Source organism: Melopsittacus undulatus, chromosome 16, assembly GCF_012275295.1.
Source record: "Melopsittacus undulatus isolate bMelUnd1 chromosome 16, bMelUnd1.mat.Z, whole genome shotgun sequence".
NCBI lineage: Eukaryota > Metazoa > Chordata > Aves > Psittaciformes > Psittaculidae > Melopsittacus > Melopsittacus undulatus.
Window position 1 is genome coordinate 588,552 of NC_047542.1, and position 24,875 is coordinate 613,426.

Here is a 24,875-nt window from a genome sequence, read left to right on the forward strand (position 1 = left end):
TACTTCTTTGCTGTGGTTTGTGTTGCCCAAGAAAACACCTTAAACCAGTTATCCTTGGACAGGAGAATGCTTAAGAAAGAAACTGAGCTTAAATTTAGTTGTCACTGAACGTGCTGGAAGTGTAATGGCTGTGCAGCTGAAGTACTTCTCTTGCTTCACCAGGATAAAGACAACAAGAGCTATTTTGCCACAATAGCCCCCAGAAGACTAAGCAGTACAAGCGATATAGAAGAAAAAGAAAACAGGTAAGAACTTAATGCTCAGCTTCTGTCCTGTTGACAGTTCCTCCACTATGACTTTTTTCTGTAGTCATACGTCATCTGTTTTCTCAGCAGTCCCAAGTACACAGGAAATCACAGTGTTAAGAGCTAGCTCTGATCTAGACAGGCTCTGGCACGTTGCTTTTCATTGAGGTGAGCAGGGCCAGAGGCTGGTTTCTCCACCCTGTATTCGTACATCTGCAGTCTCCATCCAGGAAAACAGATTTATGGGTGTTTCATATGCAAGTGCCTCATTTGGTAGCTGGCACCTACGCTTGTACTTCTGTCCCTTGCTCCACAGTCACCTTCAGTCCCTTTGTTCACATACCTGTCATATTTTAATTCACTCGAGTTTGAGAACTCTCTTATATATGGAGCTGTTCCCATTGCTGGGCTTGGGAACACTTGGTGAGTGTGTGAAATTGGCCATAGACAGAACCAGGGTATAAATGGGATAAATATCTCGTATCTCAGGGTACATTTGAGGAGCTAATCTCTACAAACAGGTTTTTCACAGTTTCTACTAGGAGTAAAATTTGAGCTTAGCCTCATTTCCAGCCACTTCTACAGAGGTGGAAAGGCACCTCTAGAGCAGTCACTGTGAACTGTGACTGGGAGCAAGTCTCAGCCCATGACCACATGGAGAGAATATAGCACAGTTTGAGACTCTTTGCTGGTCTTTTGCTAGAACCTCCCTGCAGGGTTCTTGCTTTTAATCTCAGCCAGTCACTGTGATGTGGAGTTTAGCAGACAATTTGTGTCTGCTGATAAGCCTGAGCAGTTTTGGCAGTGGCTCCACTGAGCAGCACATCCAGCTGCCTGCTGATGAGTGTCCTTTGCTTGGTAAAGCAGGAACGAGGAGGATCGGCTGCATGAACAGATGGTGCCCAGCCCTGCTGTGTAGTACAGACTTCTCCCAATATTCTCTCCTTTCAGAGCAGCTGAGTTTCAATTCACAGATCCCACAGGTGTCTGAAAGGGCATCAGCAGTTGAAAAATGAAAACTGATTGCGGGCTGAGTGAATGGATTTGTGTTGCATTGCAAGCTCAAGGTCCTGTGCAAGACTGGAAAAGGATGTACTGCCCAAGTGTGGAGCCCTAAAATAAGGAGCCCTTATTTTAGATAACTGTGATAAATACTGGTAATTTATGGGTGACTACTGGTAATTTATTGGTAACTTTTTTGTTTGTTGTTTTCTGCTGCTAAGTGCAGCAAAGGGTTTACCAGGCTGAATTACTTTACTGTCACTGCCTGGGCACCTTGGAGATGAAAGCTTCTCCTGCAATTGCAGTATCTGTGTATTTCTGTCATGCTGCTTGATGTAAGATGGCAGAGAGGATATAAAATGACATTATTTAATAGGTTATATTACTTTGATGGACAATCTAAATTTCAGTTGCAAGTTTTCTGACTAAAAAGGATCTTGTCCCTCTTGATGCAAAAGTGATTCTTAAGCAATCGGTAAGGCCAGAAGGGCTGTTTCAGGGACTTGTGTCACCGTGAACAATCGAGGTGTAAGGGAAGGATTTGTGTTGTGGAACGGGAAAGGAGACAGAAACAGACTCCAGGAGTTTTTCTGACCAACCCCTGTGCTCTGTCCTGCATCAGGGAATCAGCTGTTAACCTGGTGCGGAGCGGCTCCTACACCCAGCAGCCGTGGAGGGATGAGTCAAAGGGAAATGAAGCTCCTCATTCTGGTGCACCTACTACCTACGTGTCTACCTACTTGAAAAGGTATGTCCAGTCCTGGCTTACCTGTGTTCCCAGGCACGCAGCTCCACTCTCACCGAGCCTCCCAAGCTTCAGCCTCCTGCTTGCTGCTCACTGTGTCAGTGTATCTGGCTGTGGGACCCTCTTCTGCTGAGAGCAGGAAATAAAGCTTTAAGATTTGCTGACATTTGCCATGCTAAAGGGTATTTTTGAAGGCCATCACTTTTGTTGTTTTGAAAATTGCTGAGCTGATTTTAAGCACTCATTCACACAATTCAAATGGAAAGTGTTTTCTCAGTTTCAGGCTAGTATTATGATTAGATAAAAATTGATCATAAAAGCAGAATCAAGTCATTTCAGTCTGAAAGCACTGTTCAGGTAGCTATTGACAGGTAAGTTGCAGCTTATCTCTAATTTTCATTCATGTTAGTCCATGTTCATGGCATCATTATCAGAAAAGTGGCAGTGGTTTTGTGCATGACTCACAGCACTTGCTGTAAGGAGCAAGGCTGATGTCTCCAACTGTTTTCTGGTGACAGTAAGGAGGCAGTTTCTGTACAGTGTATGTGAAATCATGGAGGCTGATTGTTTGTAGCCCAGCAGCATCAGGAGAGCATCCTGGGCAGAACTTCTCTAACTTGCAGTACCTGTACCCATTAAAAGCACCTGTATAAACACGTCACACTGCAAAGCCACTTGATCTGGGCTTAAGGAAAACAACAGAAAAATTCCCAGGTTTTAGAGTGTGTTTTGGCAAGTTCTAGACCCTGAACTAAATAACTGCCCTGAAGATGCGACAATTGCTTGAGATCTTTGGGAAGAGGCAGGTGTTTCTGTGTTCCAGTACTTGTGCTGGTAGAGGTAAGTCGTGCTCAAGGATGTGTCTGTCCAATTGCTGAGCACACACAGACCCATTTCCACAAAAGGTGACACAGTCACTTCTGATCTGCTGATCCATTCCAGTGACTTCACATCTATGCTGGGATATGATGATGGGTCAACAACCTCCATAGTGTGTCTCTCTAAAGGCAGCCTGACAAGCTGCAGCTGATTACATTGGAAACTGCCCTACTGTTCCCCAGTCTGAGACAGGCCAGTCACTCACATGCTGCCCCTTGAAACTCTACAAACACTGCCTGTTTATCTGGGCTAAGCCAGAGCCGGGTTTAGTACTGCATTCACACAGTTGTACTGTATTTCCTTGGTTAAACTGTGCAGAGACTAGCAAAGGCTTTGGCTGGCAGTGGTACTTCACTAACACTGATTTCTTGTTGCAAAGGCTGAATTGTGGCCTTTCACCGGAGTGTTTGTTTACAAGCAATTGTAGAGAATAGCTTTGCCAGGTAGGAATAAAGGGCACCTTTCTTAAAGGGGTCAGTGGTTTTGCTTTTTATGTACAAACAGAAAAACCATGATCAATTTGACCTGTATCCCATCTGGTTTTCTATAGGAAATGGACAGAGAAATTAAATATAATCCTATTGAACCTCTACTTTCTCCATCCTTGTGCATCAGCCTCTAAGATGAGGGAGGGAACCTGGTTGCCTGTTAAGAATAAGCTCTTTTAAAGTATTAACAAAACTCTGAACACAGTTCCAAAAGATAAGAGCTTGTTCTGAGAGAGGAAGAATTAAAGTGAATGTGATATACTGGGATGTTACTGAGAGGGTGACCTCTGTAATCTGCATTTCCCCTTTACCTCCTGTCCTGGTTATGTTCTATAAGTGCTTTATATGACTCCCAACCAAAGATAACAGCAACAGATCAGCTGAAGGTGTTCTTCTAAAAGCGAGCACTGACTTTCAGCAATGCTGCAGATGTTCTTCAGCTGTAGTTGAAGCCAATGTCAAAGCTCTTTGTGTAAGGGTAGAGACTCATTCATTCTGCTTTCTCCAGGGGTGTACCACTAACCCCTACAGCAGTACCCTTTTGACAGCCTGTTCTCCAGTTTAGTGTATACTGGCCTTCCAACAGCCAGTTCACTTGTTCTGTGTATTAAAGGATTTGGAGGAAATCTGGCATAGCAGATGGAATGAATTCAGCATCCTGCCCATGCCATCAGCCTGCGTGGTGCCACATGGGAGGGGATCACATGCACCAGAATGAAACCACTTTTTCACAGTTTCTCTTTACATATTGGCCTATACTCCTTTCTTACTGGCTTTAAGCCCATCCCAGCCAGCCAGGCCAACAGTCTGAAGAGCAGTCCTCCACCTCGCACACTGACCTTGCTTCCAGCAATCACCAGCTCAGGAGCCAGGGGCTATCTGTGACCCTTGTTCCTAAAGCCACCACTGTGGCCCACTTCCCTGAGCAAATCCCGTTTTGACCTCTGCGGAACCCTACAGCAGTGTGTTCCAAACCAAGCAGTTCTGTGTTTAATGAGTGTGTGTGTGGCAGCTCTTTGAGGGGATTTCAGGTTTGGAAGTCGGTTGCCTTAGCTGTTTTCAGAAGTATTGCTTTTGATCGATTTGAAATGTTGCTTTCCATTTCATTGCCCATTCAGTTATGGTGATGATGTTAGAGAAGGAGCAACAAGCAATGTGTCAGTACCTATTTTTTATTTCTAATGCTGAATTCTTTAGTATGAATTCACACTCCCCTCTTTTACAGCTCCATATGAACACAGCTGATAAGTACCAGCATTCCCCAGATAACCTCTTTGTTGCAATCCTGGTCAGATCAACTGTGAACAGTTGAATAAATTGCCTTGGAGTCTCCCTCAAGCCGTGCAGTGGCCCCCATGGAGGGTGACAGGGTGGGGAGGTGAATTCCTGTGGAGCTGGCAATGTCTTGGCTGCCTTGGAGCAGGAGTGTGCCCGTGATGCCCCAGCACCGCATTTCTCCAACCCAGGATGTGTGTGTAGGAGCTGGCACAACACCATCACCATGCTCTTTGCCTCCATTTCTCCTCCTTCCCCTCTCAGCTCCCCCAGACCTGCCCTCTCCCATGCACCTGGTGCTGCTTCTGTTCTCTTGTTTCCCTTCTGAAAGCCAGTCATTGTCAGGTCTTATTTAATAACCCTCCTGTGTCTGCCCTTCCTGACCAAGTTCCTTTCCTTCTTTGCAGCCACCCCTCGTACCCCAACCTTGGGTTCTCCTCAGATGCTGCCACATCAGCCCTGATGCCCCCATGGTTGCCACCACCTTTTCCCCTACAGCTCCTCCTGTTCCTTCCCCTGGCACACACTTCATTCCCATCGTCTCCTCCGTACACCTATCTCTTCACAGCCGCTTGCTCCGCACGCCCACCCCAGCCAGGCTTTGCTCCCTGCTCTCGCCTTCCTCCCAACCCATCTCCAGGGCTTGGCCTTTTCCTCTGGTGCAGAGAGCCAAGAAGTGAGGCTCTTGCTTCCAGAGCACTTCCTGCCCTCGGGCAGGGGCCGGCTTTCCAGAGGAAGCGTTGTCTAGGGTCTGGTGGAGGTTGCTACCTGGTGACAGTAACTTGCTTGTTCCTCTGTGGCCTGGACATGGCAATCAGCCATCAACTGAAGAGCCCAGATGTAAGGTTCCTCCCTATGGAGACCTTCTAGGATGCCCCTTTCTCTCCTTTGGCTGTCTAAGGACCAGCTGCTTGTTCGGGGCTGGCTGGGGCCTTGGCATGTAAAATTGATGTGTAAATTGGATACAGAAGTGGATTGGGCTGGATCCTTCTTCTGACCTCCAGCCTTGGCTGTTGTCCTGCCTCTCTCAAGTTTTATTTCAGCCTTGGGCTGCTGTCTCTGACTCTTGCTCTAGTGTTGACTTCCCATTCCAGTCCATTGTCCCTGACTTTCCCATAAACCTGCAGTTCTTTGTCCTGGGCTGCTTTTCCTTTGGGTCAGCTTCTATTCCTGGTGCAGCCACTTTCCTCCACGTGCACTGGCATGGGAGTCGTTAGGATGCAGGAGGTGAGAGGCAGCCTTTCAGCCTTAGATCCCACAGACAGCCCATACTGACCAGGAATACTGTTGCTGGGAAAGGCATGACAGGACCCTGCACCATGCATGGGTGCTCCTTTGCACTGTGCAGACAATGAGCAGCCCACGTGTGGGGCTCTAGCACGTGCAATACAGAGTTTGCCAGATTCCATCAGGTCTGTTTTTAGGGATGTGCAGCTTCTCCCACCGATGGGGGATTTCCTCCAGTAAAGCCCCAGGGCACATCCTGAGATGGGAGCCCTGCTCCTTTTCTCCTGTCTCTTCTCTTAAGTGTGAGCACTGATCACTGACAGCTTTTCAGTCAGAATGGTTTGAAGGGGTTTGGTTTAAACTGGCCAGATACGGATTTCCCTTGCTCATCCTTAGTGCTTTCTGAAGAGGTTTTCCAGCTGTTTTCCAGAAATGCAGAGTTTGGGCCAAATGTGCCTTAATAATGAAAATTAACGGCCCAAGTGATCGTCTTTGCCAGGGCTTAAACCCACTGAAAATAAGTTCTTAAAACTGGAAGTCCTGGGCATCCTTTGGAGGTGATGCAGCCAGACCTGCTTGTGTCACTCTCTCCTTCCCTGCTTTAAGCAACCTCATCCTTGCTCGTCTTCTCTTCCTTTCCCTAGTGCACAGGGATGCTCCGTGTGCTCCGCTTCCACTGCTGGAGGGTTTGCTCTTCCCTGATCTTCACCGATTCACCTCCACACCGTTATTCCCTCCCCAGAACCCAGCTGGGCTCAGCTCAGAGGGTGCTGCTGCTCTGGGGTGCTCTAATCTCCTTCCATGTGTTTTGCTAAGATATAATCCTTGCTCCCTTTCTAGCCGAGAGCCCAGCTGAGGTGATGTTCTGTTGAATACTGACTGTGCTCTGAAGGACGTGATTTTGTGATGTTTTACAGTGCTTCATTTGGTAGAAGTAGTGACCTCAACAGTCCCTACATTTCAGCCAGTCGCAATACATCTCTAGCTACCTCACCCACTACCACTGGTTCATCTACCTCACTGGGCACCCCGTGGCAACCTGTCTCTTCCTGCCCCACATCTCTCGGTGTGACCACTACTGCATCAGCCCGCCAGTATACCAGGTAACGGCTCACAGCTGAGATAACACTGCAGAAAGTCAGCATTTGGGTTGGAAGTTTTAGGTTACGGAGTAGATTGTGGATTGGAAGTGGGCTTCCACGCGGGAAGCATTGATAAGCAATCCCAGGATGGTTGTGTTGAACAGTTTCAGTAGTGTGTGTGTGCACCAGCAGGCAGTTAACAGCCATCTGGGACCTTACTTAGCTTCTTCCCTCACTGGAGTGGTCAGTTGTGGCCTCTTGGTACCCTGATAGAGACCGTGTTGTGCTCAGGCTGCTCTTGGGCATTCAGTGTACAAGCTCTTGGAGTTCATTCCTTCTGCTTATTCACCAGCTCCATTTCCTAATCATTTTCGCTACAAACAGGGATGTGAAGACTGTGAATTCCTCCTGCTTTTTCCTCTCCTCATTTACCTGTGTGCTGTTCTCTATGAAACCACAAGTCTAGAGTGAAGAAGATGAGCTCTCAGTGCTCCCTCCCCTTGAGGCGGCTGCTCTGGGTCAGCACTCAAGTTCACTTGCTTTGCTTTCCATTATTGTCTTCTCTATTTCAGAGCCCCTTTCAGGCACCAAACTGATTCTGCTGTAGAGAAACATACAGAGGGCATCTCTGCTAGCACCCCCCTAGGTGTAATCACAAACCGCGCTGTACTGGGCTCTGCTAACAGCATTGCGAATGCCGGCGCTGCCTCACCTGCAGGGAAGGACTTCTCAGCTGAGGAAGCCAGGGAGCGCCGAAGGTCAGTGGGCAGAGTGCCGGTGTGTGTCAGTCCTCCTGGTGCTCAGCTCTGCCGTGGTGGTGATGGTGGGGGTGTAAGGACTGGAACATGGACTTACAGGCTGCTGCCTCTGCTCCAGCGTGAGGTTTTAAACGGGCTCATTGCTGGTTGTAGGTTAAATGGAGTTGTGTGGTTTTCTGTTTGTCTTTTCAGGGTCTCAGCCTTTTTTTCCTCAGCAGGTAGCTACTAATCTCAGTCCCTAATCCCTCTGTGTATAGAGTCATGGAATGGTTTGGGTTGGAAGGGACCTTAAAGCTCCTTCAGCTCCAACCCCTGCCACAGGCAGGGACCCCTTCCACTGGAGCAGCTGCTCCAAGCCCCTGTGTCCAACCTGGCCTTGAGCACTGCCAGGGATGGGGCAGCCACAGCTTCTCTGGGCACCCTGTGCCAGTGTCTCACCATCCCAGGACAGACAGCCCAGTAGCCACTTGCCGCAGGTTCTGTAACATGAATCCCATCTAAAAAGAGCATTGGACTGAGGCTCAGCTGGATAAAATCCATCTCTCTGATTCTGCTCAGCAAAGTTATGTGCCCCAGTTGAGATGTCCTTGCTGCACAAGTCCCATGGATTCCCTTTGCAGTTAGTGGGTGAAAACAACCATTCCTGGAGTGAGTAGATGTGTGGTACAGGGGGTGATCCACACTCTATCAGCTTGCATTGACTTTAAAGGGAGACGTAGTACAGGGACAGAAATCTGCCATCTGCACCCTAGGCTATTGCAGCAGTAGCAGCATTTTGAATTACTCTAGATCTGCTTGTGGTATCTCTTTCTTATCATATGATGATATTTTAAGACTGAGGAAATACAAAGCTGGGGTAGCCGGTGCTCTTCTCAATAGAGATTTGCATTGAAGTACAGAAGGAAATGTGCATTTAGTCTAGAATAGCAAGTGATCTGTATTTCTTCCTGCAAACAGGAATAAACTTCTGCAAAATCCCTCTCTTCTGCTGGCATCAGTGAAAGGAAATGGTGATAAATGAAACCCAGATGAGCTGTGTTGTTTCTGACCAGCAACCAGTTCATGTGGTGTTTTCAGTAATCAGATCCTTCCAAACTCAATAACTTTGTACCTTCCTGAGTGGAGAGAGCACTCTGACGTACGTCAATGGCCTGAAGCCAAAAGATGTGAAAGCAGTAATGGAAATGATCAGCTTGCAAAGCTGAAGGTGGTGGAGCTCCTGAGGAGGGGGGCCAGGATTACCACCTGCTTCTCTTGGCTTCAGCTGCAGCGTGGCCAGGAGGGAAGGTGGCCTGTGCTGTCTGGAGAACACTCACACCTCCAGTGCTGGTGGGCCTTGGGTCCTGGTTTGCAGAGCTAGCACAGGGAGTGCTTTGCTATCACAGGCCTCCAGGTGAGCCACCTTCATCCATGCTGTGCACAGGGACATACTTGGAAATAGCTCCTGGAGTATCTTTGTGAGAACACTTCTGTTAATACTATGGATAAGCTCCTTGTTTCGCTGGAGGGCAGTTGGCTTTAGCATCACATGCAATTGAACTGAGGTGAGCTGCCAAAAGATACTCCGGTGCAAAGTGAGGTTGTGCAGAGGAGGAGCAGAGTGAGGGATGTGCTCTTGGCTCACGCTTCCCGTTTCACACCAGTGTCCCCATTTTGGCAAGCCCAGAATCAAGCTGCAGAAGCTTTAGCTCCACAAAGCCCTCTAGACCTTTGGCACAGTCTGCAGACAGGGAACTTGACTGTGACAGTACTTGCAGATGCCCCAAAGAGCATCTATTAATATTACTGCATTGACATTCCTTGCCAAATCAGTTTCTATAAATACTATAGGAGATCTGTTTGTCCCCTGCATTTTTATTAGAGAACCATCTCCTGTGAATTATGATAATGCAAAGAGAAACACCAGAACAATCCTCCCACCTTCAGTTGATGCTGAGAGGAGGAAAAAGCAGCGATGATGCCTTGTGCTTGTGGGTGGAGGGAACCTTACTTTTATGAATGTGAGCTCCAGCAGCAGGATGTACTTACTGACTGGGGAGCAGCCTGCACCTTTTGAACTAGGAAACATGGACCTAGAGGAACAGGATGGGTCACCTGAATGGGAAAGGCTGATTTTGGAAGGAGACCAAGTCCAGTAGAATAAAACCAACAAGGAAAATGGCAAGCAGTTGTCAGGAAGCACTGCATGGATTTTGGTTCCCACCGGCAGCTGCTGCAGCAGCGTTTGCTCTGCTTCAGTGTTTCCAAAGCTCCAGCTTTCTCTTAGCAACAAAAACATAAACAAGCTTATCATCTAATATTAGATCACAGGGATGTCTGCTAACCTGTGGCCTTAAATTATCTGCATGAAGGCAAAAGGTTAAAGCAGAAAGGATTGCTAGGGCTGGGGAGGAAGGGCTGGGAAGTGCTCTGGGGTGCTGCTTTGCATCCTTTGGTGGCCGCTAACCCTTACACTGACCCATTCTAGTGTTTCATAAACCCACAGACTGGTTTGTGTTGGCAGGGACCTTAAAGCTCCTTCAGTCCCAACCCCTGCCACAGGCAGGGACCCCTTCCACTGGAGCAGCTGCTCCAAGCCCCTGTGTCCAACCTGGCCTTGAGCACTGCCAGGGATGGGGCAGCCACAGCTTCTCTGGGCACCCTGTGCCAGCGCCTCAGCACCCTCACAGGGAACAGCTTCTGCCTAAGAGCTCAGCTCAGTCTCCCCTCTCTTGGGCAGGTTCAAGCCATTCCCCTTGGCCTGTCCCTACATCCCTTGTCCCAAGCCCCTCTCCAGCTTTCCTGCAGCCCCTTTAGGCACTGGAGCTGCTCTCAGGTCTCCCCTTCAGGAGCCTTCTCTTGTCCAGGCTGCCCCAGCCCAGCTCTCTCAGCCTGGCTCCAGAGCAGAGCTGCTCCAGCCCTCGCAGCAGCTCCATGGCCTCCTCTGGCCTCACTCCAACAGCTCCAGATCCCTCTGGTGTTTATTGCCACCAGAGCTGGATGCTGTACTCTCCAGTTTCATCTATGGTGCTTTACCTGCTGCTTGTTTGCCAGCTGAATTGGTCAGCAAACACTCCAGCAGCCGGAAAATGGTGTGAGTCCAGCCTCAGGCTCTTATAAAGCAGAGGAGAGAAGAAGCAGAAAAGGTGGTAAGCGCAGGAGAGATCACTTTGGAGGAACATGATGCAGTTCATCTACCTGCAAATCACCGCCTGGTGTTAGCACCAGATGTCTGGAGGTTCAGCAAGCTGCTGCTGTGGTTATTTACATGCCCAGCTGCCTCTCCCTGTAGCACTGCAGTGCTGTGCTGGTGCCCGGAGCTGGCCTCATGCCACCCTCCAAGTCAATATATTTGCCAGGCAATTTCCTTTTGTTTCTCATGGGTGCTCTGCAGGCACTGATCAACGCTGCTCTTTGCCTGTTCTGATGGTCTCCTGCCAGCGTCAAAGTGCCTCACAATGCAAATGCAGGCTGTCCAGCTGAGCTCAAAGCAGCACTGCCTCTGCTAAGGGTGAATTATGAGTGCGTGGATGCTGTGCCTACCATAGATCATAGAATTGTTGAATGGTTTGGGTTGGAGAGGACCTTAAGATCATTTAGTTCCAACCCCCCCTTCCATAGGCAGGGACACCTCTCGCTAGATCAGGTTGCTCAAATCACATAGACCCTCTTCTGCCTGGTGCATAACCTGCTTGGTTTCCACTTGGTGCAAGCAGGTGATGGGGAACGATGGGGTCGTGCTGGTTGCAGCCTAGTGGATTATCCACCTTCATCTGGGATCACAGCGGCCTCTAGTGCCACCCACAGCCCATCCATAAAGTTCATCCATAACTTTGTGTAGTTTCAGTGCAGGGCGCTGTGATCACTTCTCCTGAGGTTCCTATGCTGCAGCCCCTCTCTAGAGGTTCCTGGAGGCTGCCTGGAGCTGTGTCCCCACTGCATGGAGCGTAGCCCACAGGAGCTCCTGCCAAGCTGGAACGTGCCTCCTGCCACCAGGTAGCTGGTGCTGAAAGGAAGCTCTGGAGGGGCTGAAACCTTTCACGTTCTATGAAGGTTTAGGTTCTCAACAGAGATGGAGAGGCCACCACGCAGCTAAGCCTGTGGCTGGCTGCCATGTGGGGCACAACAGGCTCTGCCTGAGAGCTGAAAGGCACGTCTGTGCCCTCAGTTGTGAGACCGGTTTGAAAGGACACTCCTGAATGTGCAATCTGGCCTGGCTTTGAAGGAATTGGGGTTTTAATTTGACCTTATTCCCCCCTCCCCATGTTTCTCCAACCGCATTCTGCGATTGTGAGTGTTCTTCCTGTTCCTCACAAAGATTCCAGCAAGGTGGTAGCACTTGGCAGCAGACAAGTTGTGAGATAGGAAACACATCCCTCTCTTCCTGGTTTTTGAATGTATTCTGACAGGTTCCTTGGTTACATCCAGAGCAGGACTGAGGTGGGTTTGTGTCCTCAGCAGCCTCAAGGCTGATGCTCTGCTCCACATGGCTCTTGCCCTCCAAAGTTTCCCCTAGAAGCCTTTGCTATTTGCAGAGCATCCACTGCTGTGCAGGGTAAATGTGTCCAGCAAACACTGCTCTCTTCTGCTCCATTCCCAAGAGGAACTGGATTTTCATTCTTCATTCCTACATTCTGAGGATCCAGCTGCTAATTATAGCAGCATATATTAATACTATATTAATAACTGAATCCTCCTCCACCAGTAGTTAGATGAATTTTTGGCAGGTCCTTTCACCTCGTGGTTCCTGTCCTGTCCAAATTCAGAGCATGACTCCTCGAGGGTGAGTGCAGGCACCCAGCATGTCTCTTAACCCTTATCATCAGGCCAAACCATAAGGAACCCTGATCTCTGTCAAAGTTAAACTCTGGGATTTGCATCCAAGGGGTGTTTAAATGTCCCTGGAGAGGAGCTGCTGGAAGAAGCTGTGAGCGTTCTCTCACCACTACCTTGGACTTCTTCAGGGGTGTCTGGCTATAATCCTTGTTACTGACTGACATAGAGCTGAGTGGTTTGAGTTCTCCTGGGAACGGCCCCTGGGGATGCTGTGCAAGGTCCCTGCTCCCTGCCAAAGGATGGATCCCATCCACACTACACAGTGGGCAACAGAAAGTTAAGGGTTCTTCCTCTTGCCAAGGCCTGAACAATCATCTGGCACCTGCTGTTGAAAGCATTTCTGTGCCACCCTTCTGCAGCTAATCTCCTTCAGATAAAGTTGGCCTTATTTTGAAAGGCTGCGGGTGGAGGTGACGTGGGAGGGCAGGAATTCTGCTGCCCCTTGGATTGTCCATGTTGGGAAGAGGCGAGATTGCTCCTGCTCCATCGGAAATCAGGCTGCGGTTTCATTTGGGAAAAGGTCGAGGTGTGGGATGGGGATCACTGGGGCTGAGCCTGGTTTCCTTGGAGGAAGATGAGCAGACGTGGTGCTGTGAGCTCAGCCACCCGCTGACTGCATCCAAGGGCAAGGGGGAGGTTTTGGCATTTGCTTCGTGGGGGGAGCCTGGCTCAAAGCAGGGATATATGCAGGACCCTCCAGGAATGGTCAAGGAAAGGAAGCAGGGACCACTTGAGCTAACCAATGTGAAAGAACTGCAGCTTGACAGCATGGAGCAAGCAAAAGGTAAATCTGCCTTTCCCATCCCTACATGCCAAGTCTGTGTGCAGTTCCTCCCTCCTTACTAACCATAACCCTGGACGTGTTTCACCCATTTAATCCTTGTGTCTACCAGCACATTTGTGTAATGCAGTTCTGCAGCCAGGGTCGGTTCCAGCTGTGCACTGGATGTTCAAGGTTGGGGCATCTCCCAACTTCAACATGTGCAAATACTTCTCTGTGTCCAAACATAGCCATTAAACCGAAGAATGTACCCAGAATATTAGTGAGATACTGTGGTGGTACAACTGAGAGCTAATTTAGCATAAAACCAGCTATTCCCTTACATTCTTTGCTCCACAGCACCGACCCGTGGATGTTCCAGCGGCAGAAGCCAGGCTGCCACCCTGGGTTTTCTATAGGAAAAGGTTTTGAGCAAACTTCATTCATCTTCTGTCCCAGAGAACAGTGGGCACTTGAGATTGACCCAAAGCCACTGCCACATGCTAAGAAATGTCAATCTTAGCTCGATAGGAATGGGAAACCTTGGACGTTGTTAATACTGGTGATGTTTTCAGTAACTCAGTTGGGCTGATCCCTGCTTCTCTTCGTGAAGCTGCTCTCAGCATCTCTTCGGTGGCTGCTTCCACGAGGTGGCGGCCGGAGGCTGCTCTGATGTGCTGCTGTACTTGCCAAGGGAACGCTTCTCCTCAGGCTTCCCTAGTTCAGGAGCTGAACCTTCTTTGTCACCATCAAGTTTTGATTTTATTTTATTCTTTAGCTGCGAAAAGACATTTCCCAGATGTTCAGATTTTGGCCAAGTGAATTAGTTTTGGTTTTCAGGGATTTCTTGCCCTGTCTTAGGCTAAACTGGCTCTGGGGGAAGCTGTACGAGGTCTGCTCAAGGTTGCTTAAAATGTCAAAGTGTGTGGGCTCACTTGAAAATGGGAAAGCAAAACACTGATAGGGGCAGAACACTCCCATCTTTGCCTTTGTTTTGTTGGCAGGAGGGCCCCATCCAACCTGGCCTTGAGCACTGCCAGGGATGGGGCAGCCACAGCTTCTCTGGGCACCCTGTGCCAGCGCCTCAGCACCCTCACAGGGAACAGCTTCTGCCTAAGAGCTCAGCTCAGTCTCCCCTGTTCTGGCAGGTTCAAGCCATTCCCCTTGGCCTGTCCCTACAGGCCCTTGTCCCAAGCCCCTCTCCAGCTTTCCTGCAGCCCCTTTAGGCACTGGAGCTGCTCTCAGGTCTCCCCTTCAGGAGCCTTCTCTTGTCCAGGCTGCCCCAGCCCAGCTCTCTCAGCCTGGCTCCAGAGCAGAGCTGCTCCAGCCCTCGCAGCAGCTCCATGGCCTCCTCTGGCCTCGCTCAGCAGTATTCCTGCTTTCCAACATATCTGCCTCCCTTAAAATAAACAGGCATCCCCAAAAGAACTCCTCCTGATCTCAGTTGTCCTAAATGGCTTCATTAGCTCTGAAACTTCAGCCCTCGAAGCATCTTCTATAACCTCAATCATTTAAAAGCTTCCAATCCATGTGCTGTCTCCCCCAGCTCCAAACTCTGAGTTCTTGGTAAGTTCCAGTGCTGTACTTTATTGTTCTGGCAGAGACAATACGGAGCCCCCCAGGCTGAGAGCAAGCAGGGCCATGTTCTCACCAAAGGAGCATCTCTGCCTTGCAGCAGATGGGAAGTCACACACCAAATCAGCAAGAGCTGGATGCTGGAAGTACTCTTAGAGCATCAGTTGCTGTATGTATAACCTCAACCCATTGTAAACATCCCATCAAAGCGTGAGTTCTGAGGAGGGACAGAGGGTACTTCTTGGATTTACAAATGACAAAGATCACAAGTCTCTTAATCTCTTGGATCAGCACCTGAACATGTTGAGTGAAGCAAAGCTGTTGCAAATACCCAATGTAATCTTCTGTTCTTAACGTGCTAATCATGTTGTAAACAGATGATTGAAATGCAGAGCTTTAAACTTCCCAGAGTTGAGAACTCACAGTCTGAATTGAAACACAGCAGCTCACAAGAGCAGGATCTCATTATCCCTCTGTCCTCAGCTTATCAAATAACTCAGCATTGGCTGGCTCTGTCTCCCCATTCCCAGCTCCAGCGCTTGCAGAGTGTGATGTGTTGTCCTTCTCTCCTGCCTGTCAATGGTCTTCCCAAATGATAGCCAGCTTTTCATGGCAGTGTCTTTGATGAGTTCTGTCAGTGCTGTGGCCTGATGCTCAGAGCACATTAGCACAGGTGATGAAACACGATGAAACACTGAAACCTGTCTCTTGCTGGGATGCGAGAGCAGCAGAGTTTCCTTTTCTGTCTCCGTGTGCTTGTCAAGGATTGACTTGTTGCCTGGCACATACTTTATTATCCAACTTAAGGAACTGTATTTTGGGAGCTGCTGTCAGCATTGTTGCCTGCAGAACTCGCACTTGCTTCTCTTTCCTCCCCACGCTTAGAGAGAATTCCTTAGCCAATGGCAAATTTCCAGCTTGTAGGAATGCTGTACTTTTCCAGTTGTTTCCAGGGGAACAGTATCAGTACTTGATGATTTGCTGGGGTTTTTTTTCTTATCCTCCTTTTTTCAGTGTCTGTATATATATATATATATACACACCTATATATAACATCCATATAAATGTATATGGATATAAGTAAGAGCAATAGAGATATATGATGAAGATATAAAATCCTGACATGTTTTGGATAGTGATATTGTACTTTAAGAACAGCAATTTCAACCATTTTTGAGTCTGAATATCTGTGTGGCTTTCAGTGTGCAGGAAACCAGACCTGGGCCTGGCTGCCCTTACCCATATTGTCTGTCCTGGCTTCCAAGAAGGCTGTCACTGTGGTTTCCAGCCTGGTGAGTGTGGTTCAGACTCACTCCTGAATCACAATATTCAGGCTGAGATGGCCCATGGAGCATCTCCTGCTCATGGCAAGCTTTCCTCTTAGAAGAGCCACATTCGCAGCTCGTGTTCTGACTGTGCTGGCCGTGGCAATGTGGGTTTGTTGGAGGAGGACCCGGTGGGGATGGAGGGAACCCCTTGTCAGGAGCTCTGTACTTCTTGGAGAAATTCATCATCTGTTCTTGTTACCTGGGCACCAGTTAATGGAGGATTGTCATTCCTTGTCCTGCATCATTCACCCTTTACTCTGGAGGGGGTTCTTTTTTCCCTCTGGCAAAGGATCTCCAGCACGCAGTTATGCTCTTGTGGTTTACAAGCTTGTATATCCAGGCTTACCACTGCCCTGCTTTGAATCTGTCCTTCTATTAGTATTTTCTTGCAGCTCCTTTTGCCTTGAGATGGTGATGAGCAGTTGGGATCCGTCTTGTGTCAAGCTGACCTGATTCAGAGAATCCCAGACAGGTTTGGGTTGAAGGGACCTTAAAGCTCACCCAGTTCCAACCCCCTGCCACGCACAGGGACACCCTCCACTAGACCAAGCTGCTCAAAGAGCCAACAGAGACAATAGGTGTTTCCTTGAAAACAGGAAGGAAATGGGAACCGGATTCATTATGCACTTCCCAGCTTTTTTCCAGCTAATGCGCAAATCAAAAGCCTATAGCTCTCGTGTGGCAGCAGGACAAGGTCTCTGCCTCTGGAACTCTAAGCTACAGCAGTGCTTCTGCTGGCTCTCACGTATACATCCCTCCCAATTTATATTCTGCTGCTTGTACTTGCAACCAAAACTCTGGGGAGGATCTGTTCTTGCTTTCTGCATGCCTTGACCTCAGCACCATGGCTGCTCTGGTGTCAGGTATTCCTCAGAGGAAGCTGATGGTGAGAAAACACAACACACAGGACCATTGCAGCTCCACTTGGCTCGTGTGATCCTGGCTTGAATGAGTAGGATGCCACAGACACTGCACTGGAGCAAGTGATGGGTTTCTTGCAAGCACCATTAACCCCACAGTGGGTTGTTCGCCGAGCGCCTCGTGCCCCATTTGCTGCCTGTGCCTGCAGCTTGCTGTGCTCTGCAGTTTTTCTGCTTTGGAGAGCAGGGTATTGCTCTCCCCCCATCATCCAGCCGTGCTCTGTGGCTGCAGCACACTTGTCATCTCCTTGCAGTGAATGTGTTCTCTATTTCTTCCATCCCATTTAGCACGCTCTGCTCTCTTAACAGTCAGCTTGTAAGCAGAGCGAAGCATCAGCTACAACTGTAAAATCTGCCTTTCCCCTCCCTCCTCCCCAAAGGTAAAAAAATAGCAAACACACCAAAAAACCCCATCAAGCAGAGCAGAAATGTGATTGAATTGCTGGTGTGGAGGCTTGGGTTTGCATCTGAAATAGCTTTACAGCCCAGCCACCTCCTTTCACCACCAGGAAAAGGCTGTGGCTGCTTACTAGGAGAAAGCAGCCGTGTCCCTGTGCAAAGACTTGTTTCCCAAAATTCAGTTATCTCATGCCTGGAAAATGGCTTTGGGTGAGCTCCAAGAAGCGGGGATTGGGTAAATGGAAGGAAACCAGAAGTCAGCAATGGATAAAGGCTACAGCCCAGTTGAGCCACTGGGACGTGCAGAACGGGCTCTGCTGGAGGCTAAGTCACTGTTGGACACCCAAAACTGCTGCTGTTTGACCATGTTTGTGGTTTTATGTAAACCCTGGGAGAGCCAAGGACAATGGAGGGAGAGACACAAATGGTTCTAGATGATCTTAAGGTCCTTTCCAACCCTAACTATTCTATGATTCTATGTCCTGCTTTCTCCATACACTCCTCAACACAAAGCTGTGGCTAAACCATGAGATGAGGGGAATCCCTCATCCCAGCAGACCTGCCCCATTTGACCCAGCTAGGCTGTTCCCTATGGATTTGCCAAACCTCGGTTGAAAGCGCCATGGAAATCTCATTTGCCCTCTGGTGCAGGGGAGTTCACTGTGATTTTCTCTGTGTACAAAAGTCCTTCAGGTGCTGTCAGCGTGACCCTGTGTTGCTCAAGCATTCCAGGAGTGTTCCTGAGCACCTCTATGAGCCCAATTCCTCCTCAGGCAAGGGCAGGTCTCATCTTTCCACCTCTTATTCGTATGCTGTGTAACTCCTCCACACCTCTGTCCTTGTATGTGATGTAAATGCATTGATTCAAAGCTGTTGCCCACCTCAGTTGGTTACAAATTCACTTGGTTTATATGTTCCAGGCACTATTTATTTTCTCTTACTACTCCTCTGAACTTCATTTGCAGTGCATTCTCCCAATGCCTCCTTCCTGCAGGCAGCTTATTACTTCTGGCTGCTGTACAAATAGCAGCTATTCGGCTTGTGTCAAAAGCAGCAGCAAATGCTCATTGTTTCCTTAATGTGCCATTACCTGGGTAGCCCACGTGCACTGCATAAAAACTTGTCTGCAAACTCAGCTTTCACTCATCAAACAGCAGCTTTTCTGCTTAGGAAACAGCCTGTTCCTGGGAGGCAATCTGCCCCCTGTATTTCACACACTTCCCATGCTGGTGTATCCATCACAGCTAGTGTGGCTGTCGGGATAATCAATGGGAAGAAATGAGCTCCTCTGCAATGCACTCACATGATCCATGCTGGAGGCTCTCTCTGAAGGTGATAAATGGCACCGTGGAAGTGCAGTTCTGTATCTCCATCACAGCTGGCTCCCCGAGCAGGATTCTCTCCTCCACAAGTCTGCAGTGAGGGGCATCGATCCTGCACGCTCTCCTGTGCTCTCTGGAGATCAGGGGAGTTTGGGGGGGTGATTTATGAGGTCGAATACTTACACCAGTTTGAGGTGAGAAGACCTAACCCACAACACCAGAAGATGTGAGGTGACCAGCTCCCATGGAGGTACCTCCAAACAGTCCGAGGAACCCCTGCTCACTGTGGAGTGCACAGCTAAATGAGTGCGGAGCACTAGATGGAGAAGGTGGATAAAAGTCATCATGGTAGATGGTTTTAGCATGATCCAGGTGATATCAGTGTTGATAACCCTTCTCATAAATGTTTTAACATACTGCATCAGATGCAAAACCTGTTCAGCCTGCTAACTCTTCCATGCAAGTGATCAGTAGTGGAGAAGCAGGAAAAGAATCCAAGGGCAAAGTAATCTTATTCCTTAATAGACCTTCATTCCTTAATAGAAGTTCATCCCTTGCTTGGCTAATTGTTCTTTGACCCTATCTAGACCTCTGATACTCTGTTAACCTGTGCCAGGGATAGACCTACAAAAGAACGTTTCAGGCACCTTCATCCTTGCACAGTGAGCCACTGGTAATGATCATTCCCTATTCACCAGGCTGAAGAGTCCAGTCTAATTAATCTTTCCTAAGAGGGAAGCTGCTCCACCGGTATGGAAATCAGACCGATCAGAGCAGTGCTGGGTTCCTCTCCAGTTCCTCCTCAGGCAGTGCCAGGGCAGAGAGCTTGGTTTATGCATTTTCCTGTGCATGATTCTGTTGGAATCTCGCAGGTTTAATGCAGCCTGGTGGTGACCAGCTCTGCATCTTAACCAAGGGGGTTTCATGCTTTATTCTGGAGGTGTGAAGGTCGTTTCTTTCATTTCATGGCTTTTTTCAAGGTGCTTTGTCTCTACAAGGTGCCTGCCATGCAGCAGGTTTCCTGGCACAATGGGTTTCATATTGATGAAGACAGCAGATTGCAGGAATATGATCATGAATATAATGACAGGAAGGAGGGTCTGAGGAATGTGCCAGTGCAGGATTTGTGTTCCTGAGATCTTTATCTGAATGAGAGGTGGTTCCTGTGGGTTGGTTTATTGTTTTTCCTAATACTGCAATGGCACATAATGGAGCAAATCACATAGGGAATAGTTGCACCTTTTTGAACAGGACATGTCCAGCACTAAAGAGTTTATTGAGAGCCTCCAGGGAAAATGTCATTTGTGTATCATAGACTCCCAGGAAAGTTGTCCCAAAGCAGAAGGCAGCAGTCCAAGGTAGATGGAGGTGAAGTTCTTTTTGTCCATATAGCAGAGAGCAATAGCCCAGGAGGTGGCAGAGGCAGGAGCACAGAGCATCTGCTTTCAGTTTAACCTCTTCTTGCCCCTTTTCCTTTTTCCAGGTCATATCTGACTCCGGTGCGGGATGAGGAAGCAGAATCCTTGAGGAAAGCACGATCCAGGCAGGCCCGGCAGACCCGCAGGTCCACACAGGTAAGGAATGGAAATACTCATGTTTGTGTGTAGGACAAAGAGAGCTCAGGAATAGAGAGGCAGGATTTCCTTGTACATTGTGCTTAGGACAAGGGGCTTGGCTTGCACTCACAGGGTGTTGGAGAGGTTCTGGCCAACGTTCCTGCAGGGAGTTATTACAAAACACTCCCCAAGCACACACAGGCTGTGTTTTGGAGTTCTCATTTCTGCAGTATACCCACTTTGTAATGTGTAGCTTGATCATGTGTGCTTGGGTTGCTTTGAGTCAGTGCTGATGCCAGTATGCTGCTAAATGTGTTCAAGGCAGCAGAATCCCTCCTGTTTGCATAGAGATAAAGCATTAGCCTGGCCAGGCAGAGCATTTCAAACTGACCTGGATGATCTGGAATGGAAACGTGCACATTTAGCACTTCTCTCTTGGACTTCCTCTGCAGGGTGTGACCCTGACGGACCTTCAGGAGGCTGAAAGAACCTTCAGCCGGTCCCGGGCAGAGCGGCAAGCGCAGGAGCAGCAGAGTGGGACAGCCGAGAGCACCGAGCCTGCTGAGGACAGCAGCGAGAGGCAGGAGACGCGCTCGTGGTGGAGCAGGAATACGGATGAGGAGGTGATCCTCCTGGCCTCAGTTCTCAGTGTTTCGGAGCTAATGAAGCCATTTAGGACAACCGAGATCAGGAGGAGTTCTTTTGGGGATGCCTGTTTATTTTAAGGGAGGCAGATATGCTGGAAAGCAGGAATACTGCTGAGCGAGTCCAGAGGCCACAGAGATGATGCTGGAGCAGCTCTGCTCTAGAGCCAGGCTGAGAGAGCTGGGCTGGGGCAGCCTGGACAAGAGAAGGCTCCTGAAGGGGAGACCTGAGAGCAGCTCCAGTGCCTAAAGGGGCTGCAGGAAAGCTGGAGAGGAGCTTGGGACAAGGGCCTGTAGGGACAGGCCAAGGGGAATGGCTTGAACCTGCCCAAGAGAGGGGAGACTGAGCTGAGCTCTTAGGCAGAAGCTGTTCCCTGGGAGGGTGCTGAGGCGCTGGCACAGGGTGCCCAGAGAAGCTGTGGCTGCCCCATCCCTGGCAGTGCTCAAGGCCAGGTTGGACACAGGGGCTTGGAGCAGCTGCTCCAGTGGAAGGGGTCCCTGCCCATGGCAGGGGCTGGAGCTGGAGGAGCTTTGAGGTCCCTTCCAACCCAAACCATTCCATGATTCTATGATAACACTGAGGATTGGTAGCTCACCTCAGCAGGCTGCAGGAGGGATGTGGGTATATAGGTGTTGGAGCTCCTTTGTTCTCCATTGGGAATTTTACTTTTCTGTCTCTTGCCAGAAAATGAAACCATGTAGATCACCAGAAGTGGAGTGAAAAGGCTAATGATAGAAACGTGGCCTGGATCCATCCTTGCTGTGCAGACTCGGCTAAGGCCCTGGGCTCACATTTTTCCATGTGCTCTGTGTGTAATGGAAAGCCAAAGAGAGCAGTTTTCTCCCCCTGCCTTCTCTTCTGGTTTTTCACTCTAGATCTTTCATTTCTATTAGGTAACTTATTTGTCCTGCCATTGGCTGGAAGGACAAAGAGGTTGATCCCAGACTTTCCCATTCAGGGAGGCTGCTCCCACACTGAGCTGTGCAATGCTTTTAACACCCATCCCCATCTGATGGAGTGAACCTGATCTGGTGGATGGAGGCCATCACTCCCAGCAGCAGTGAAGAAAACATGATGCTCAAAAAGATTACCAAGTTCCCTGAACTCCCACATCTGCTCGTTCCTCTTCATCCCACTTACTTGCTGTCATGGTTCTCTCTTTACAGACTGTCTACCGGCGATTAAGGTGCCCAGTGCAACCAGACAAACCTACAACACCTCTGTCTCCTTCAACATCAGCACCTCTCCTTTATACAAGTTCATACCTGACTCGAACAAATAAGTATCTAGGTCTTGACCCTGTGAACCCAGCAGACTTCAGAGGTGCAGCCACAGAGATGGAGAAAAATGGTACGTATCCAGAACAGGCATTTTCATGAGGTTTAGAACTTTCCATGTGTACAGACAGGGAGAATAAGTTTACTTGCTATTCTGAGGGCAGCAGAATGGGGAGCTGCCACCTCACAAACCACATGCTATTTGTTTAAATGGAAATCCTAGCATAGGATACATCCTATTGTAACAGAGGGATAAAGGGATGTTTTCCATTTTGCATAAGTAAATGAGATAGTAATCCATGGAACATTTTAGTGATTCTCCTACTACTTTACTCCAATACGAGCAGGTCAGGATGATTAAGGGAGAGCTGACAGCCAGGGTAACCTCTGATGAAGGAAGGAGTGCAGGTAACAGATGTAGTAGGGCACCAAGCTTCCATTTCATTTGGTTTAATAACTCCTTTGTAATATAACGCAAGCCAAGATGACCTTGATCAGCTTGAAAAGAACCCCAGTACCTTAGCAAAAGCACGGATGTAAATCATGGAAACCAAAGCAGTCTTTCTTTGCTTGGCCAGAGTGTGAAGATCAGGATTTGGACGACAGATCTCCGAACAAACAGTCGATCCGGGAGAGGCGGCGGCCAAAGGAGAGGCGAAGAGGCACCGGCATCATCTTCTCAACAAAAGATGTAAGTTTGAGTTCCTTACAGAAGAGAAACTCATCCTGTAACATTCCAGGTAAATTTCCTTCCAATTCCAAGCTTCATGTTTTTTCCCAAGGCAGTTCAGTTCCCATTAGTCCTTCCCTGTCGGTGTCTGTTTGTCTGGCTTGTCAAACATGCATGTCCAGATGGCATTGCATCCTTGTCTGGCCCATGCAAAACCCAAGCAGTAGGTTCTAGACGTCTGTTCTTGGGCTGTCAGTCCATGTGGCCCTTGCAGAATTGTGAAAAAGCCCACATGGGAGAAGAGAGCTCAGAACTCCAGGTTCTTTGGGCATCACAACCCACTGCAAGTGGGAATCTGAGCCCAGACTTGGCTGTGCTTTAGGCCTCCTAGAAGGAAGACAATGAGGAGTAACACCTGTGTCTGGATCCCCTGCCCAGCACCAGAAGAGCTGTGTTGTGGTCCATTCTCTTAGTCCTGGTTTCAAAAGGATTTCTTCAGTCTGAGGGAAGAAATCCAGCCCTCCAAACCCTGCACAGAGACTCAGGGAGGAAAACAGATCACGTCTTTCAGGAGAGAATATCCTGAAATCACGGTTGAGAAGTCTGCAAGAGATCTATGGACACAGCCTCCCTTACACACCTCAGGGGAAGAGGCTTCCTGCTCAACACAATGAAAAACCCCCTGTGGCAAGAGCAGATAGTTGGAGTTAAGACAAGTTGAATGGCTCTGCTGGAAGCCTGGGGATTTCTATTGAAAGACATGCTGCAAAACCCCTTTTGGTTATTTTCAAATGATTTTTACATCTTTTTTTTTCTTGCATTCCAAATATAATTATTTTTTTCTTACTATTGTGTTTTCCATCTTGCCCAGTTGTCTGCTGGGTCACTGCAGCAGCATTCCCAGCTTCAGAGCAGAAGGCAAATTGCTTCTCAGAGTTACAGTTCATTTCCCTGTTGTGTCTATAGGAAACTGCAGCTACTACTTCTGAAGTACCCCGAGTTCACTATGGGTGATGTGATGCCGTGGTGGTTTACCATTGCTCCATGAAAGCCTGGAGCTGTTCCAGAGAGGAGTGGGTTACAGAAAGGCTGTGTAAGGGCAGGCTGGCTGGGATGAGCAGGCTTTCCTCCTGGAGGGGAGGATATTCTTGGAAAGTCAATATTACGTCAACACTTCAGACATACAACCTTCCCAAGTGTCATGTGTGTTCCCTAAGTACATTAAGGGGTGTTCCTCCTTCTCCTACTGACTCTGGAGGAGCATTCACATTGCAGTTACTCAAGAGAGCTATGTCCTTAGTACCAAGGTCTTCTAAATGGCCATTAGGTGCCAAACCTGATCTGATTATCAGCCAGAAGTATTTAGACAGGTTTTCTTTTGACAGAAGCATTGACATCAAATCATAAACAATACGTTATCTTCCTGTCATACAATCTGGTTGTTTCCAAGGCTGCCTAATTACAACGTTTGCTTTTCATCCTAGGATGGTGATGAAGTTGATGGAAATGAGGAAGTGAAGGAAACTCGGGTAAGTGAAAACATGCACTTGAATAGCTGGTGTTTCACTCTTGCATGCTGGTGGCAAGAAGTCTTCTATGGCTTGACTCTTGTTTATACGAGAGGTTCAGGCTCTGGTCAGGAGCTGAGTATGAACCAAGAGGTAGTTCTGAGTAGCAAACTGGTTACTGATTCCTCATCTGAACCCCAATCACCCCAGTGCAGAGGTTTTGGACAGTGTCTTCTGTATCTTGTCTCCTTGTTGGGTTTGGTTTCTTGCAGGAAATGGTTTCAGTGAGCAGCACATCAGAGATGGTTCATTGTTCCCTGTTCTTGCCTCAGAGCTGTCAAGTTCCTTTTTTCCCTTTTATAATAATTACTGAGTCCTTCCAAACTGCTTTGGTTTCTT

General features: G+C 48.6%; 1 protein-coding gene across 5 annotated transcripts in view; it reads left to right on the plus strand.

Moving 5' to 3' along the window:
• Positions 1–24,875, plus strand: part of PPP1R12B (protein phosphatase 1 regulatory subunit 12B) — a 100,620-nt gene that overhangs the window by 43,052 nt on the left and 32,693 nt on the right. For 3 of the 5 annotated variants that reach the window (XM_034069962.1, XM_034069959.1, XM_034069957.1), the window contains exons 11-19: positions 163–245; positions 1,870–1,995; positions 6,779–6,964; positions 7,516–7,701; positions 20,304–20,394; positions 20,829–20,999; positions 22,188–22,371; positions 22,877–22,989; positions 24,453–24,497. In XM_034069962.1, the coding sequence (XP_033925853.1) occupies positions 163–245; positions 1,870–1,995; positions 6,779–6,964; positions 7,516–7,701; positions 20,304–20,394; positions 20,829–20,999; positions 22,188–22,371; positions 22,877–22,989; positions 24,453–24,497 (1,185 nt within the window). The remainder of the gene's footprint in view (positions 1–162; positions 246–1,869; positions 1,996–6,778; positions 6,965–7,515; positions 7,702–20,303; positions 20,395–20,828; positions 21,000–22,187; positions 22,372–22,876; positions 22,990–24,452; positions 24,498–24,875) is intronic. The other 2 variants (XM_034069960.1, XM_034069961.1) reach the window with 2 other exon arrangements.